Genomic DNA, 16,905 nt, shown 5'->3' on the forward strand with positions numbered 1-16,905 from the left:
CTGCTAGATTATCAGTAAACAAGACTATTTTACTTTTTTCTTTAAATAAACTTTTTGAAGGGGGCACCTGGCTGGCTCAGATGGAAAAGTGTGGAACCCTTGATCTCAGGGTCACGAGTTCAAGCCCCGTGCTGGGTGTGATTACATAAAAATAAGTAAATAAATAAAACTTTAAAAAATAAACTTTTTGAAGAAAGCAACACATTCAATGATGTACAGAACAGCAAGTCTCAAGAGCGAAATGATAGGGAACAACCTCAACGCCATTGCTTCATGGCCTAACTTTTTGGAAATCTCATTTTCTACAATGGCAGTTAGTCTATTTAGTATGTGTTAAGTTTCCATATGTACGCACTTTACAGATATACATATATATGTATATAAAATACCACCAAGGAGCTCCTACAATTTAATTCAATATCAAATAAATGACCAGAGAATTCAGGTTTGCAAACATTGACAATCTCCTACCAGGGTGGTCTGGAAGCCAGGAAAGCTATAAAGGGATAAACAGACTGCAAAATGTAGTTACAGTCAATAAAAATACACAGGTTATGTTGACTCAGAAAAACGTATATGTAAAACAAAGTAGAAAAACAGAACACAAAATAGTCTGTCCACAAACTCAATATATGTATAATTTAACATCCATACTTACTGATAAGAAAACAAAGTGATAAAAATTGCTGTTTTGGGAGTGAAAGATTTTATTCTTCTATAAATTGTATGGGTTTAAATGGGTTTTGAGGGATAAAATTAAGCCACTGTTCTACCTTAGTGGCCTTCCTTTTACCAAGAATAATTCTATTTCTAATATTCACCGAAATGAGAAACATAATGTAATTCAAACCTCGTGAATTCCCACCAATCTGGAGATGAGGTTCATGAGCATCATTTTCACCTCAAACCTCTCTGTAGAGCTCTCTAGCTGCTTTAGTAGTTTTTCTGCAAAATCTGAAAAGAGAAGATCAGAGAAGTACACTGTGAGTCCATGGTCTGTACACCACTATCTAACAGGTGTAGAGAAAGGCAGTTGTTAGATCAGTGACTGTGGTAGAGCTGTACCTGAAATCTCTGCTGGTTAAGGATCCCCAAGATTTTTATTTATTTTTTTAAAGATTTTATTTATTTATTTATGAGAGAGAGGGAGAATGGCGTGGGGGGGGGGGGAAGGAGAGATGGAGAAGCTGAGCAGAGAGCCCAAAGTGGGACTCGATCCCAGGACCCTGGGATCATGACCTGAGCCGAAGGCAGACGCTTAACCAACTGAGCCACCCAGGCACCCCGGATCCCCAATATTTTTATGACTGACTGTTTGACAGAAGCTCCACTTAACAGTTCTTGGAACCTTGCTTTCCAAAGTATGGTCCACAGACCACCAGCAGCTGGTCCACCTGGTAGCTTGTTAGAAATACAGAATCTCGGGCCCCACCCTACACCTACTAAATCAGAATCTGCACCGACAAAAGATTATCAATTTTTCATTTAGTCAAGCACAATGTCCTACCACTACTGTTTGTTAATGACATAAAGTAAAGAACTCTTCCACATTTTTCTTATTTTGCTGTGGACTGGGAATTACAACTTTAGAACATAATTCCCCAGGCTACAACCAACTAGTAACAACAATTACTGATTGTCTATTAAGTGCCAGGGATCTTACATTCCCTGGTAACAGGCAGAGGTAAGGCCAAAAAGGAACCTGGGAAGTTATAATTATAATACCTTGGGGATCATGAATCAAATGAATAGCTGAAAAGTTAAAGACCTCTGGTTTTTTCTTCTTTTTTTGTTTCTGAAATAAAACGAGAGGAAAATCATTTACATTACACCACACTATTGTGGGAGAGAAACCTACAACAAATTTGTTTCAAAAGCCTTTCTTTCAACTGGAACTAAAGATGGTTTTTGTCTTTTTACATTAAACCTCGGGAATGTTCCAGCAAATAGCACCTGTGAGACTTCAAAGAATTTAGAAATAGAAACATTAAAAGACACAGAAGGGCCAAATTAATGAGTTTTCAGACTAACCATTACAAAATATAAAATGTATTTCACTGGTACACTCTTCTGAGAAGATAAATCTAGCAAAAATACCCTAGTATGAGCCATCTTGATCAGAACAAGTGAAAAGTGAGTTTAATCAAATTTAATCAAGTCACAGATTTTGCTAGAGCTGAAAACATTTTGTCATCTAAAAAACCAGTACTTAAAAATTCATCACACATTTCTAAGTTTCCCAAAAAATGCCAATTCTTTATTTCAAATACTTAAATGCGTTTCCTAAAAACCCCATATTCTATAGTCTAATGATTTCTACCTCATTTGCCAGGTACAAGTCTCACCTTGAGCACTTTCATAGCCTTTTCCAACTTTTTCTTGTGTTTGGAGCTTTTCTTCCCTGTGGCATATTGCACTAGAAGGTCTCTTGCTGTTGGTCCTTCATCCTGAAGAAGAAACTACTTTGTAAACAAGGAAAATCTGCATAGAAGCAAATAGTAAGGCTTTCAAAGTCTTCTTTGCATTTGTACTCTGCAACTGCTATCAAAAAGGAGCATGACTTAAAATTCAATAAAAAATATTTGCCTATGTGTACAAACAGGTACATACCTGGAGCACTGATTTTTGTTTTTATATTTTGCTTTTAATTTTTATCAAAATATAAAATACAACGTTGTTTTTATTTGAAAAAAGAAACTGGAAACACTATCACTAGGAAAATGCGTAAGCCAGAATACATTCACATTCTGAAATATGTGGAGGTTAAAAGAATGAGGTAGATCTGTATGTACTAAATGCATTGGTATATCCATATATACAACACAAAGAAAGCAGGTTGCAAAATAATATACATATCATTTATATACATTTCAAAGATCTAATATACGCATAACATATACACATCCACACATAAACACATGGGAAAGCAAATGGTTATCTGTGAAGATGGAACAGGGAAGTAGAAATAAGACAGGATCAAGAACTTTTATCTATAGTACCTGTAATTTTTTATAAGAATATATTATTCACACATTATTTAATAACAAATGAATTAAAAGATCTTATTACATATTCTCATATTCTTGTTACCACAATGCTAATATGAGAAAGGTATTTTTTCTTAGAATTTCTTTTTGATTTTACTAAAAAGTATTTTTTAATAAAGAAAATTTCATGACATCATAAATCTTCATTTAGCCTTTTTAAAAGAGGTCACAATATTATTCCTCTCCTTCCCTAAACACTCTATGATATTGACATCATCTCAAAAAATATATTGGAGGCAATTTTCACTCTAAGTTTATATAATGAGTTCAAGGCATAGCTTTAGAACTAAGAACAAGGCTAAATGAATTTAACTTTTATTAGTTCTTTAAAACCAATCTTCGTGAACATAAGTGACAAATTCTAAATAGAATAAAATCTCAGCATGCAGAACACAATAAAGGATAAAGATAACATGTAAGTGTCTTTCTAACTTGAGCAGTCATGCATTTTACAATCTGTACTGAGAGCAATAAAGAAATCTGACAGACTACTGTAAAGTTCAGAAGCATCTATGGTTGAACGTATAACCTCAGATTCTGAGTCGCTGTCCTGTTTCTCCTCTTCATCTTTCCCAAGGAAAAATGTCAAAGCAGCAACTAATATCTAAAGACCAATCAGAACAAGTCAATTACTCACTCCAGCTTATAACAAAGAATAAATACTTTTGTTTACGCATTATTCATGCACAGAACTAGGATCTGAAGGAACAAGATCAGACTGATGGGATTTGGGTCCATTTTTCTCAATTAAAACATAATGTTGTTACACCATTGTTTGTCCTAAAAGTATACATAATTTTAAAAAATTATCTTTAGATTAAAGCAGCCAGGTTCTACATAGTTATCTTTTAAGCAGACTACCAGGAATTTCTATATCCCCGCCTCTGTCCCAGAAAGTGACATTTTTGTCTTTGACTTTCTAACAGAAAGTCAAACATGTTCTTAAATTTCTTTCAGCTGTGCTTGGGCCCAATAAAAGAAGAGTCAAGAATTACAGGGGAAAACAAACACTAAGGCTATCATTTGTAAATGATAAGGCTATCATTTACTACAAAGCATTTAAAAAACTCGTAACTTTGTTTGCCTCCTCTAAAGCACAGATGAACCAGGGAAGCAGCCTAAACAGAGAGAGAGCACTACTAAACATGCACTGCATGCCCATACAGTACCTCTTCCTCACATGCCCATCTCCTTGGTACTCACAGTGCCTTCACACAGCCCTACAGACACTCACCTTGGTGACCTTAGAGAAACATGCAGTTGTGATCACATTGACAGTTTTGGCATCATTCCTGGAGTAAGACAAATGAGTGTTTTCAAAGTAAATTTTCATTCTCTTGCATTTTATAGCATTGACAATGGCACAAAATAAACAATATATATTTCTGACATGTTAGACTCCACAGTTTAAAAAGTTGTGGGTTGCAATAAATAATCATGGGTTGCCAAACAAACAAAAAAAATCATGGATTGCTAAATTGTCAACCCCAGTGAACATTTAATTAAACTTTAGCCCAGTCTTATGTCAGAAAATTATGCAGCCATTTAATATGGATTTTTTTGAAGAATTTTTAATGACACAGGAACATACTCAAGAGAAACAAAATGAATAAAAACTTAATAGTACTGCAAAATTCCAACCATATTTAAAAATTCATGTTAAAGGGGGCATCTGGGTGGCTCAGTTGGCTAAGTAGCCAGCTCTTATTTCAGCTCAGGTCATGATCTCAGGGTCCTGGGATCTAGCCCCGAGTGGGGCTTCGCACTAAGCGGGAGTCTGCTTGAGGATTTCTCTCCCTCTCCCTCTGCCCCTCCCCCTGCTGTGTGTGCACACGCTCTCTCTCTCTAAAAAATGAATAAATCTTTTTTTTTTTAAGATTTTATTCATTTATTTGACAGAGAGAGACACAGCGAGAGAGGGAACACAAGCAGGGGGAATGGGAGAGGGAGAAGCAGGCTTCCCGTGGAGGAGGGAGCCCGATGCGGGGCTCGATCCCAGGACCCTGGGATCATGACCTGAGCCAAAGGCAGACACTTAACGACTGAGCCACCTAGGCGCCCCCCAAAATGAATAAATCTTAAAAAAATTCACGTTAAAGAAAAAACAGGAGAAAATATCATAAACTATTAACAGTGGATCACCTCTGCGTGGTGAAACTATCAAAAAAATTTTAAACAACCTTTCTAGCTCCTAGTTTTTTGTTGCAATGAATATTACTTTTATAGCGAAAAAAGACATGAATTGGGAACAATGTACCAACAAACCAAAGTTTACAGAGCCTGATACTTTATATACATGGGATAAACTGACTTGGAAATCCTCAGAGTGACAGAGCAGGAAGAGCACAGATTTCAGAGTCTGACATGTGGGTTTGAATTTCAGCTCTGCCCTTGACTAGCTACTAAGCTTACACTCTATGAACTTTAGTTTTGTTACCTATAAAATGGGGATAATTCCAGATAAGCTGCATTATGTTGTTTTAAAGGTTGAAAGAAATAATATGAGGTGTAGGTGGCTCAAGAAATGGTTGCCAATGTTATTAGTTATTTGGATTGCTATTTCTAAAAATTTCCAACTTAATCTATGACAGCGGTATATTTAAGAGCTCAAGATCAAGAAAAATATTTGTGTATGTACTCTGTAGTAATTATAAATGAATGAGAGTCTCCTTCTCAAGAGACAAATACATACCAGATGTTTCTTCTGTAGAGTTCAATCATCACATCCAAAGATATCTTAGCTGCAGTTGCATTGCTGTCTCTTAACATGGTGTACATGAAATTCTGCAACACCTTAAGAAAAAGAGAAGAAAGAAGACTTAATATAATACACTGCTGGTACATAATGCAAACATGAGAAACAAAAGGGTACTTACTATATTCACTTTATTGTTCTTGTGTTTTGCATTTATATTCTTGATATCAGTGACAATATGTGTGTATAAAGTCTAAGGAAAGGAAACAAAAACATATATTAACTAACATTTCTAACTTTGCTCAGTTTGGAGAAAAGTACAAATGCATGGGAGAGTTTAATTTTATGTACTTTTCATTGTATAAGACACCATAAACAAAACAAAAAGCAGCAGCTAAAATGCAAAAGGAAAGTTGTCCTAAAAAGGTTAAACAAGGAGTTACCATATAACCCAACAATTCCAAGAAAAATGAGAACATATTTCCACATAAATATTCACAGCAGCATTATCCGTAATAGCCAAAAAGTGCCCTAACTGTCCATTGATGAAAAGACAAACAAAATGTGGTATACCCATACAACGGAATATTACTTGGCAACAAAAAGGAATGAAGTATTGAGACATTCAACAACATAGATGAACTATGAAAGCAGTATGCTAAGTGAAAGAAGCCAGACACAAATACTACGCGTGTTGGGTGATTCCATTTATATGAAATACCCGGCACAGGCAAATCTATAGAGACCAAAAGTAGATTGGTGGTTACCTAGGCCTGAGAGAGATGGGGAAATGGGGAGTGAATGTTAATGGGAATGGGGTTTCTTTTTGAGGGGGATAAAAATGCTCCAAAATTGTTTGTAGTGATGGTTGCAAACTCTATGAATATACTAAAAACCACTGAACTGTACACTTTCAAAAGATGAATTGTATGTGAATTATATCACAATAAAGTTATTTTTAAAAAGGAAAATTGCTCCATTTACTTGGCCCCTACCTACCACTGGTGCCCAAAATATACTCCCATAGACAACTTTTATCTCACAATTAGACCAAGAAGTACAACTGCTAAAATCAAATGGTGGCAGTCTCTTAACACTCAGAAAAAAAAATTTTTAAGTTAATAAATGTAAACTTAAATTTTTCTTTCTTCAATTTCTTTCACAAACCTTCAGCTCTGGTCTTACTTATACAAGCAAATACAAAGTCACAGGGAAATATTAGTAACAAAAAAAGTGTTTTGGGAGATAGAGTGGGGGCTGTTATAGCTAGGAGTGTCCAGTCCATGCTCTGATTTAGCTCGTCAGTATAGTACAGTTGAAAAAGGCATGGGTTCTGGAGCCATACTGCCTGCCTGGGTTTATATTCCTGCCTCGCCACTAACATGGCCCATGATTCTGGGCATCTTACTCTACCCTCTTTGTGCCTCAGCCTTTTCATTTGTAAAATAATAGTAATAATAAACCCAATCTCATTTTGTGAGTAAACAAATAAATATGTCAGAAGCTCTAAATGGTACCTGGCAAAAAGTAAGCACTCAATAAATGTTATCTATTAGCACCATATTGTATGCACACAAACATTGATTTTTTTCCTATTAAAATTCTTAACCGTATCCAATAACGCGAAGTACCAAGAATTCAATCTACAAGTTTAACATCACTGCAAGAAAAATGAAATATAAGGGGGGGAAAGCAATTTTGCTCTTTACCTTTCGCAGAAGCTTATCATGGCAACGCAGAAGTTCAAAGAAGAGTTCTAGCAAACTTGATGGGTTGATGAGATTCTTATTTCTCAGCAAGATCAAACCTTTGCAAAATGTCTAAGGAAGGAAGAAAACATACTATATAATAATGATGAAATTAAGATGAGAAAAGGGAGAATGTACACCCCAAAAGAGCATGCTGTCTTCTACTAATTAGGCACTATTCTGGGCATTAGAACAGAACAGTCAGTCTCTGCCCTCATGGACCTACCACTGGGAGTGGGGCAGGAGAGCGGGATAGAGGAGCAAGGAAGCACATAAACAGGTGTATCTCAATGATATGTGTCATGAAGAAAGTAAAACAGGATAATATAAGTGATACACAGTGACTGAGGGAGGGCTACTTTACACATGGAGTTGAAGGAATGTCAAGATATAACAAACCCGGGCCCCTGGGTGGCTTAGTCAGTTAGGCATCTGCCTTCGGCTCAAGTGATGATCTCAGGGTCCTGGGATCGAGCCCCGAATCAACTGAATCAAGCTCCCTGCTCAGTGGGGAGTCTGCTTTTCTCTCTCCCTCTGACCCTCCTCCCTACTTGTGCCCCGCCGCCCCCCCCAACCCGGTCTCAAAAAAAAAAAAAAGATAGACAAACCCCTAGTGATCAGTGAATGAACAAAGATAAGAAAGGTGGGGTAACAAGAACAGAATAAACTGGGGGCGCCTGGGTGGCTCAGTTGGTTAAGCGACTGCCTTCGGCTCAGGTCATGATCCTGGAGTCCCGGGATCGAGTCCCGCATCGGGCTCCCTGCTCGGCGGGGAGTCTGCTTCTCCCTCTGACCCTCCCCCCCTCATGTACTCGCTCTCTCTCATTCTCTCTCTCTCAAATAAATAAAAAATCTTAAAAAAAAAAAAAAAAAAAAAACAGAATAAACTGGAATCATCAATCTGAATTTGTGACCTTACAAGGTATTCCTTGGAAGTACTGTTAGTACCAAGAATCAGCCAACAGCACTCGTAGCACTCCTGCTTACAGCAACTTTCATGAGTAGCCTTATCGCCCAAGGTTTGGCTTCTACTACCGTCCTCCATTAATGGAACAAGTAATCCTTGGAGAATAGTTGATTCCAAGTCTTGGGGCAGGAAAAGCAGTAAAAAAGGTTTTGGAATTATTTCTGCCAGAATATAAGGATGCTTTCAAAAATATCAGGGGCTTTGCCGAAAGGACTGAAAAGCTCCCACTGGCTAGGTAATAACAATTAACAAAAAATGATAAATAATGCTTAAAAAAAGAAATGAATACAAAGGACATAAAAAGCCGGACGTGCCTGGGCGGCTCAGCCATTAAGAGTCTGCCTGGAGTCTAGTTCAGTCACACAGAAGCCCTGGAGCACAAACTGCAATACGAAGTTGGACCTACACCGAGGGAAGAGGCTGGGCTTTTGTACCTCTGGTTTAGTCAGGTACCACCTATAGGCTGAGAGGGCAACCTCCCACGTGCTAGGGCTGTCATTTAGCTGGAGACAAGGCACTGGAAAAAGGATAGCTGGGGGCCAGTAACAGCCAACATTCACCACAGGTGAGGGAAATGGGAGCACGAAGCTGGTAAAGGGGCTCTCAGCCAGGACCGAACATCAACCACTAAAGTGACAATATTTAAATGCTTAAACTGGCCAGTTAATGAATAAATTTATTAAATTAAGCATTACAGGAGTGTTCCTATCAATTCTGGTTTGGCACTGCCCAATTTGAACTGAATTTTACTCAAACTCTTAAAATTTAAAAATAAAGGAATAAATAAAGCATTGTAAAAACTGTAAATTATAATTAGGGTTCTTAATGCATAAGAGATTTGAATGACTAGGGATGCCTGGGTGGCTCAGTCAGTTAAGCGTCTGCCTTCAGCTCAGGTCATGATCCCAGGGTCCTGGGATAGAGTCCCCCATCAGGATCCTTGCTCGGCAAGGAGTCTGCTTCTCCCTCTGCCTCTGCTGCTCCCCCTGCTTGTGCTCTCTCTCTCTGACAAATAAATTAAAAAAAAATCTTAAAAAAAAAAAAGAGAGATTTGAAAGACTAGAAGAAATCATGTATTTAGAAGAGCATCCTGGCAGGGTTAGCATGCTGGAAGAACAGAAAGATCAGAGAGAGAGGGGGGTGTAGAAGAAAAGGAGATGAGGTCAAAAATACTGGTGGGGGCACCTGGCTGGCTTAGTCGGTAGAGCATGCAACTCTTTTTCCTATTTTTTTTAATGATGTTAGTCACAGTTAGTACAGTACATCATTAGTTTTTGATGTAGTGTTCCATGATTCATTGTTTGTGCATAACACCCAGTGCTCCATGCAGAATGTGCCCTCTTTAATACCCGTCACCAGGCTAACCCATCCTCCCACTCCTCCCCTCTAGAACCCTCAGTTTGTTTTTCAGAGTCCAGTCTCTCATGGTTCGTCTCCCCCTCCAATTTCCCCCCCTTCATTCTTCCCCGCCTGCTATCTTCTTCTTCTTCTTTTTTTTTTTTAACATATAACGTATTATTTGCTTCAGAGGTACAGATCTGTGATTCAACAGTCTTGCACACTTCACAGGAGCATGCAACTCTTGATCTCAGGGTTGTGAGTTTGGACCCCACATTGGGTGTAAAGGTTACTTAAAAATAAAATCTTAAAAAAAAAAACAACCGGGGCGCCTGGGTGGCTCGGCCGTTAAGCGTCTGCCTTCGGCTCAGGTCATAATCCCAGGGTCCTGGGATCGAGCCCCACATCGGGCTCTCTGCTCGGCGAGAAGCCTGTTTCTCCCTCTCCCACTCCCCCTGCTTGTGTTCCCTCTCTCGCTGTCTCTCTCTGTGTCAAATAAATAAATAAATAATCTTTAAAAAAACAAAAACAAAAAAACCAACCGTTCCCCCCGCAAAAAACCCAAAACCTTGGAAAACAGATCACGTAGGGACTTACAGGCCATGTAAGTATTGTAGAGTTTTACTCTAAGTATAAATGAGAAGCCACAGAAAGATTTTAAGGAACAGGTGACACATTCTGATTGACACATTCTGATTTACATTTTAAGAAGACGTTTAGCTGAGGCTGTTCTCATTTAAACACATATTATTTGCACACATAAACACAGCACAATATATCAATCCAAATACTGGACCTACCATTCGAAGATCTGGATCCAAGACAGTGTGATTGTAGGAGAGAAGATCTTTCAGCTCTTGAGGAAAATTACTTAAATGTTCTGGATAGCAGTGACCAATCTGTAACAAAGCAAAGGTTCTTCTGAAGTTTCTCTTTCTCTCCTATAATTCATATGCACATATTTATGATGCTCTGCAAAAGGAGAGTAAAAGGCTGTTTCATAGAAGTAGATGGTTTCAAATCATTTCTTTTTATTCTACATGCTATTTTTCTGACCTCTTTCATATTTCTTCTAACCTTAGTGAAATATGTGTGACATGAGTTAGAATCTGCTCTTATGAATTTGATAAAAAACCAAACAGCCTGAAAGTTTTCCTTGGGTGGTTCTGCGCAACACTCCAGCAAAATCTTCTAATTCAGCTTAGGGAGAAAATAAAATTTGCAAAAACGGAAGCTTAAAAAATTTTTTTTAAATTAAGTTTCCATTCTTGAATGGAATAAGGTTGGATAGTACTAGAAAAATATTCTGCAAACTGTATAAAACAACTGGTCTTTGTTTTACTCAGAAATCATCTTACCTGTGCCATAAACATCACCAGCTCTGCCAGTTCTTTGCTAGGTTTGTTTGGTTGTAATTTGAAAATCTCCACATTGGATTTGTAGTGATTATACTGCTGTAGAAACTGTAGGAAAATAAAATTTAAGTTGTCACCTTCTATTATATGACTTTCTCAGTAAAGAATGAGAAATTACTTAGTAGACATCTCTGATAGTGGCACGGACAAACAGATATGGTAAAAGTGTGGAGAAATATCTTTTCCTTACCTGCATTCTTCAAAATAAGTTTTGAAAAATGTGAGCACATCATAGGTAATCTAAAGACCCTTTCCTTTATCATTAGAAACATAGGTGATGTGGTGTAAAGCACATTAAAGCAAGCGTCAAAAACTCAGATTCAATATATAGAGCAGTCATAGCAGCAGAAAAATATAGATCAGAAAAAGGAAATTATGTCGCAACTATGTAAAACTCTCCAGTCAAAATTCCCCTCTTCCTTTAAACAATGATTAAGATTTTATCCTGGGGTTCTAGATAGGGTGTGTCAACAGCCAAAAGCAATACACAGAAATAATGATAATAGCTTCCACTTACTCAGCACTTGCTGTATGCCAAAGTCATTATGTACATTATCTCATTTAATTATATTTAATTCTAACAACTACCCAACAATCTAATGTTGGAACTCACCAGGCCTCAGTTCCATGCCCTACATCTACTCTCCAGTCCTAGACCACAACTTTAAATTGTGTGTGTATGAGAGAGACACTATGAGAATGAGTATTTTTTTTTTAAGATTTATTTATTTTTAGAAAGAGCGCGTGCGTCCGTGCGCGCGATCATGAGTGGGGGTGAGGGGCAGAAGGAAAGAATCCTCAGGCAGACTCCCTGCTGAGAGGGGAGCCCATGACTGGGCTCCATCCCAGGACCCCGAGGTCATGACCTGAGCCAAAATCAAGTCAGTTGCTTAACTGAGCCACCCAGGCACCCTAAGAATGAGTATTTCTTTGCATTAGCAGCCCTAACGGGGCCAGTTCACTCTAAATTCATTATCTCCAATTGCCTGACATGTATTTAGATACCTAAAAGACATCTTAAACCTAGCATGATAAAAAAAAACATAACTTTTGATTTCCCCCAACAAAACTCTTAGGCCTCCAGCTTTCTCCAAGACCAGGAGTCAAGAAAAAGACCTACAGCCCCTACATGCTTCAGATAAGTTGCTGCTCTTTTGACTCCACACCACCATTGACAGGAGTGAGGAGGGGGCCCCAGAACTCCGTGTGCTCCTGGCAATATCCTTATCTCACTTCTTTCCCCCTCCTATCCATGGCCCAGCCATCACTATCTGCCTTGAGATCCTAAGAACTGGTATCATTACGCCCCTTATGTTCATCAGTCACGACAAATGTCCAGGACTCCCAGGTCATCCCTCCTTCCCCTTCTCTAAGCCCCAGACCAGCGGAATTAAGAACTCTTGGGCGGGGCCAGGCCATAGTATTTTTTAAAGTACCCTAGCCATTCCGATACTCTGGAACAATGTTTCTCTCCTGACACACTGCTGCCCCGTTTTCTTCCGCTCAGGAAGTGTCCTCTTTCTTCCTCGGTGCTACTTCCAGAAAACTGGCATCCCTCCAGATTGGTACCCTTTCCTGCTCCTTAACTGTCCCCACTGCCAGCTTTGAATCTTATGTCTGGAGGTCCATTTCCGGCTCTCGGAAACAGACGTCGATGGAAGGCATTTTAACATACGACTCAAGTGTTACCGACTTATTCAACTTAGGGGTTTCTGAAAGCAAAAGGCTGAAAAATCTGCATGGAAGTTGGAGGCTGGGGGGGCATTTGTCCCTCCACTTCTATGAGGTCGGAAGATAAACGTTTAGAAAATCCAAACAGGCAGCAAATTTCCATGAGGCGGGGAACGAAACCAGAGGCATGTCCCTTCCTCAACCTCGTCTCTCCTCCCGAGGGTTCCCTGAACCTAACCGGAGAACTTGGGGCGAGCTAGGACCCCAGTTCCATTCCACACCTTCCCCTATGTCTCAACCAGTCGCGCCCCGGCCTCTAGCGGCGCTACGCCTCACTCCCACCTCCTCGACGTAGGCTGGCGGATCCCGCTTGATCAGATTCTGTAACTGCGGCAGGTTGCTGGGCAGCTTGTTATTGTTTCTGTTAGACATGCTGGCTGCTGACTGGCTCCGCAGGGAACAGTTTTAAGAAACCCCACACCGCCGACAACCACCAACCGTGTCGGCTAGGTGTGGGAATCGTGCTTCCGAGAATGACCGGAAACAGCACATGGGACTCTCGGCAGGCGGCGCCATCTTGGCTCTTAAAAAAAAAAAAAAAAATCAGCGAGACTACGGGAGCCTCGGAGTGTCAAGTTTACTCCCACTACCGAAATGCCGGTAGTGGTTTACGCGAGGTTTTGATTTTTTTTCCCCAGCACACTTTAGTTTATATCGTCATTCTGACTCTCCTGTGAAACAGGTAGATAAGGATTAATCGTTTTTTAAATCCCACAGCCTAAGGCCAGAAGCTTTTTCCTTTGGGAGTGGATAGCACTATCCTATTTTAGAATGGGGGGAAAAAGCGATGAGGTGCGTGTTACTCTTTGCTGTAACTTTAAATACCGTTTTTGTTTTGTTTTTGGTTGTTTCAACCCACGGTAACCCACCCAAGGGAAAGGGGTGTGGCCTGGATAAAATGTAATAATGCTGATTGATTTAAAATTGCAAATTAGGGACGCCTGGGTGGCTCAGTCGGTTAAGCGACTGCCTTCGGCTCAGGTCATGATCCTGGAGTCCCGGGATCGAGTCCCGCATCGGGCTCCTTGCTCAGCAGGGAGCCTGCTTCTCCCTCTGCCTGCAGCTCTCCCTGCTTGTACTCTGGCTCACTCTCTCTCGCCTATGCTCTCTCTCTCTCTCTCTCTCTCTCTAGCAAGTAAATAAATAAATAAAATCTTAAAAAAAAAATAAAATTGCAAATTAATTTGTATTTAAAGGACAACCATTGTTATAACCTTTATAGGTACTCTTCAGCCACAGTTTTAAATTCAGATGCTGGTAATTCGAAGAGAATACATTTCTACAATTTCACAGTGTGCAAAAACAAATATGATGAATGAATGAATTAACGAGTTAGGGTGTTGTTAATACAAAAACACGCGCGTGATCACTCACTCTATGCCAGGCACTGTTGCAAGCACTTCACTTGCAATACTCATTTAATCCTCGGAAAAGCCCTCTAAATTAGGTACTGTAATTATCTGCACCTTACAGAGGAGGAAATAGGCTCAGACAAACTGACTGCCCAAATTCATAGCTGGTGTGGGAGCTGAGGATTTCAGTCCAGGCAGTTTTGATTGTACCTAGATGAGAAAGGAAAGGAGACTCACAGCTGTCACCTAGTAACTGTTCTGGCATTAATAGAAGGACAGTGGTATTCTTTGCTTAACGTAAACAATTTAGGTACACCTGGCTGGCTTAGTGGGCTAGCATGCCACTCTTGATCTCGGGGTTGTGAGTTCAAGCCCTACATTGGCTATAGAGATTACTAAAGTTACTAAAATAAATTAATAATAATAATAAAAAAAACAATTTCACAAAACAGTAACTTCAGGGCGCCTGGGTGGCTCAGTTGGTTAAGCGACTGCCTTCGGCTCAGGTCATGATCCTGGAGTCCCGGGATCGAGTCCCGCATCGGGCTCCCTGCTCAGCGGAGAGCCTGCTTCTCCCTCTGACCCTCCCCCCTCTTATGTGCTCTATGTCTCTCTCATTCTCTCTGTCTCAAATAAATAAATAAAATCTTTAAAAAAAAAAAAAAAAAAAAAACAGTAACTTCATTTCAGTCCAGGTCATCACAGAACGGGATAGAATGAGCCCAAAACAAGATAACTCTGTAATCACACCCGAGGACAAACAAAATCAAGAATGTTGTGCAAACCACCATTAATTTTCAACTATGTTTAGAAAATGGCTATTCTATTTATTAATTGTTGAGTCAGGTGCTTGTGAAGTTATTAAGAAGTAAATGTAGGCAGTAAATATATTTTTTTAAAGCCTATTCAGAGGGGCATCTGGCTGGCTCAGTCTGTAGAGCCAGGGATTCTTGATCTCAGGGTCATGAGTTCAAGGCCTACGCTGGGTGTAGAGATAACTTACATGAGTAAATAAATTTTTAAAAATTAAAAAAAAGCAGGAGGGGAAGAATGAAGGGGGGGAAATCGGAGGGGTAGACGAACCATGAGAGATGATGGACCCTGAAAAACAAACTGAGGGTTCTAGAGGGGAGGGGGGTAGGAGGATGGGTTAGCCTGGTGATGGGTATTGAGGAGGGCACGTTCTGCATGGAGCACTGGGTGTTACGCACAAACAATGAATCATGGAACACTTCATCTAAAACTAATGATGTAATGTATGGGGATTAACATAACAATAAAAAATAATAATAAAAAAATAAAAATAAAGAAGGAAAACTTGGGACAAAAAAAATTGCTGAGTCACTATATTGTACACCTGAAACTAATATAACACTGTATGTTGGCTATACTGGATTTAAAATAAAAAACTTAATAAAATTTTAAAAAAATTTTAAAAACCCAGTCATAGATTTAAATTTAAAAAAATGTTTTTAACTAGGTTGTATTAGGGAAAAAAAGTATCCTCAAAATGAAATATATTGAGAAATTTTTTGAAATTATTTGATAGAATTCCTGTCAAAATCATAAGCTTATGTACTATGAAGCTTTCATCACAAAGATATGACATGAATAAAACACTCAGGCTATGTCACAAACTTTTATTTGCCCTCTGTACGTCAGGAACTAGGGTAGGTGCTGGGAATACAAAAATAAATGAGGCATGGGCATTTGCCCTCAGGGAGCTCACAGACTAAAAAGGGAGATAAATAGACAAGGACTTTTAAAATGGATAAAAATGTTCTTACAGTAGAGCAGTAGAAGCCACGGAAAGGACAACCCAACCTAGAAGAACCAGAATATTTCATAGTTATGGTACTACTTGCTTGAAATCCTGAAAGAAGAGGAGTTTTTCTGGAGGAGGGAAAGAAAGTCTTTCCACATAAAGAAAATAGCCTGTTTAGAGGTATAAAGTCTTGAAAAAGTCTGGTGGATTTAAGGGATTGCCAGAAGTTTGGTGTGACTAAATGTTGGGAAGGGAGTGTGCAGCAGGGAAGGAGCTGAGAAAAATGAGTCAGCTGAGGTTATGGAGTCCTAATGTTGAGAGGCTTTCTGTGCTCATCTAAGGAGGGCATGTAAGTCTGCTCAAGAGAAAACTAAGGCTGAGAGTGACTAACTGAATATGTATTTTCTTAAATTTATTTTGACAGAGAAAGAGATGGAAAGAGAGAGCACAAGCAGGAGGAGAGGGAGAAGCAGACTCTCCACTGAGTAGGGAGCCCCATGCAGGGCTCAATCCCAGGACCCTGGGATCATGACCTGAGCCAAAGGCAAACGCTTAACCAGTTGAGTCACCCAGGCACCCCCTGAATATGTATTTTTAAAATATTAAACAATGGCTAGGGGCACCTGGGTGGCTCACTCGGTTAAGCATCTGCCTTCAGCTCAGGTCATGATCTCAGGGTCCTGGGATCGAGCCCCGCATCAGGCTCCCCGCTCTGTGAGAGGCCTGCTTTTCCCTCTCCCACTGCCCCTGCTTGTATTCCCTCTCTCGCTGTCTTTTTCTGTCAAATAAATAAAATCTTTAAAATAAAATAAAATAAAATATTAAACAAAGCCTATATTGCATGTAA

General features: G+C 39.4%; 1 protein-coding gene across 3 annotated transcripts in view; it reads right to left on the bottom strand.

The window, feature by feature from the left end:
- SDAD1 (SDA1 domain containing 1) overlaps nucleotides 1–13,472 on the bottom strand; it is a 29,349-nt gene extending 15,877 nt beyond the window's left edge. For 2 of the 3 annotated variants that reach the window (XM_045880977.3, XM_045880976.3), the window contains exons 1-11: nucleotides 13,224–13,472; nucleotides 11,154–11,258; nucleotides 10,596–10,694; nucleotides 7,452–7,562; nucleotides 5,924–5,995; nucleotides 5,740–5,840; nucleotides 4,282–4,339; nucleotides 3,577–3,651; nucleotides 2,346–2,447; nucleotides 1,726–1,795; nucleotides 851–954 (exon numbers count right to left, since the gene is read on the bottom strand). In XM_045880977.3, the coding sequence (XP_045736933.1) occupies nucleotides 851–954; nucleotides 1,726–1,795; nucleotides 2,346–2,447; nucleotides 3,577–3,651; nucleotides 4,282–4,339; nucleotides 5,740–5,840; nucleotides 5,924–5,995; nucleotides 7,452–7,562; nucleotides 10,596–10,694; nucleotides 11,154–11,258; nucleotides 13,224–13,313 (987 nt within the window). In that variant the 5' untranslated portion in view covers nucleotides 13,314–13,472. Of the gene's footprint in view, nucleotides 1–850; nucleotides 955–1,725; nucleotides 1,796–2,345; nucleotides 2,448–3,576; nucleotides 3,652–4,281; nucleotides 4,340–5,739; nucleotides 5,841–5,923; nucleotides 5,996–7,451; nucleotides 7,563–10,595; nucleotides 10,768–11,153; nucleotides 11,259–13,223 lie in introns of those variants that run through there. The other variant, XM_054508889.2, reaches the window with a different exon arrangement.
- Between the last annotated feature and the right edge of the window lie 3,433 nt (nucleotides 13,473–16,905).

The sequence above is a fragment of the Mirounga angustirostris genome, unplaced genomic scaffold (assembly GCF_029215605.1).
Source record: "Mirounga angustirostris isolate CCGP_5_RB_7025 unplaced genomic scaffold, mMirAng1.0.hap1 SCAF_2, whole genome shotgun sequence".
Taxonomy (NCBI): domain Eukaryota; kingdom Metazoa; phylum Chordata; class Mammalia; order Carnivora; family Phocidae; genus Mirounga; species Mirounga angustirostris.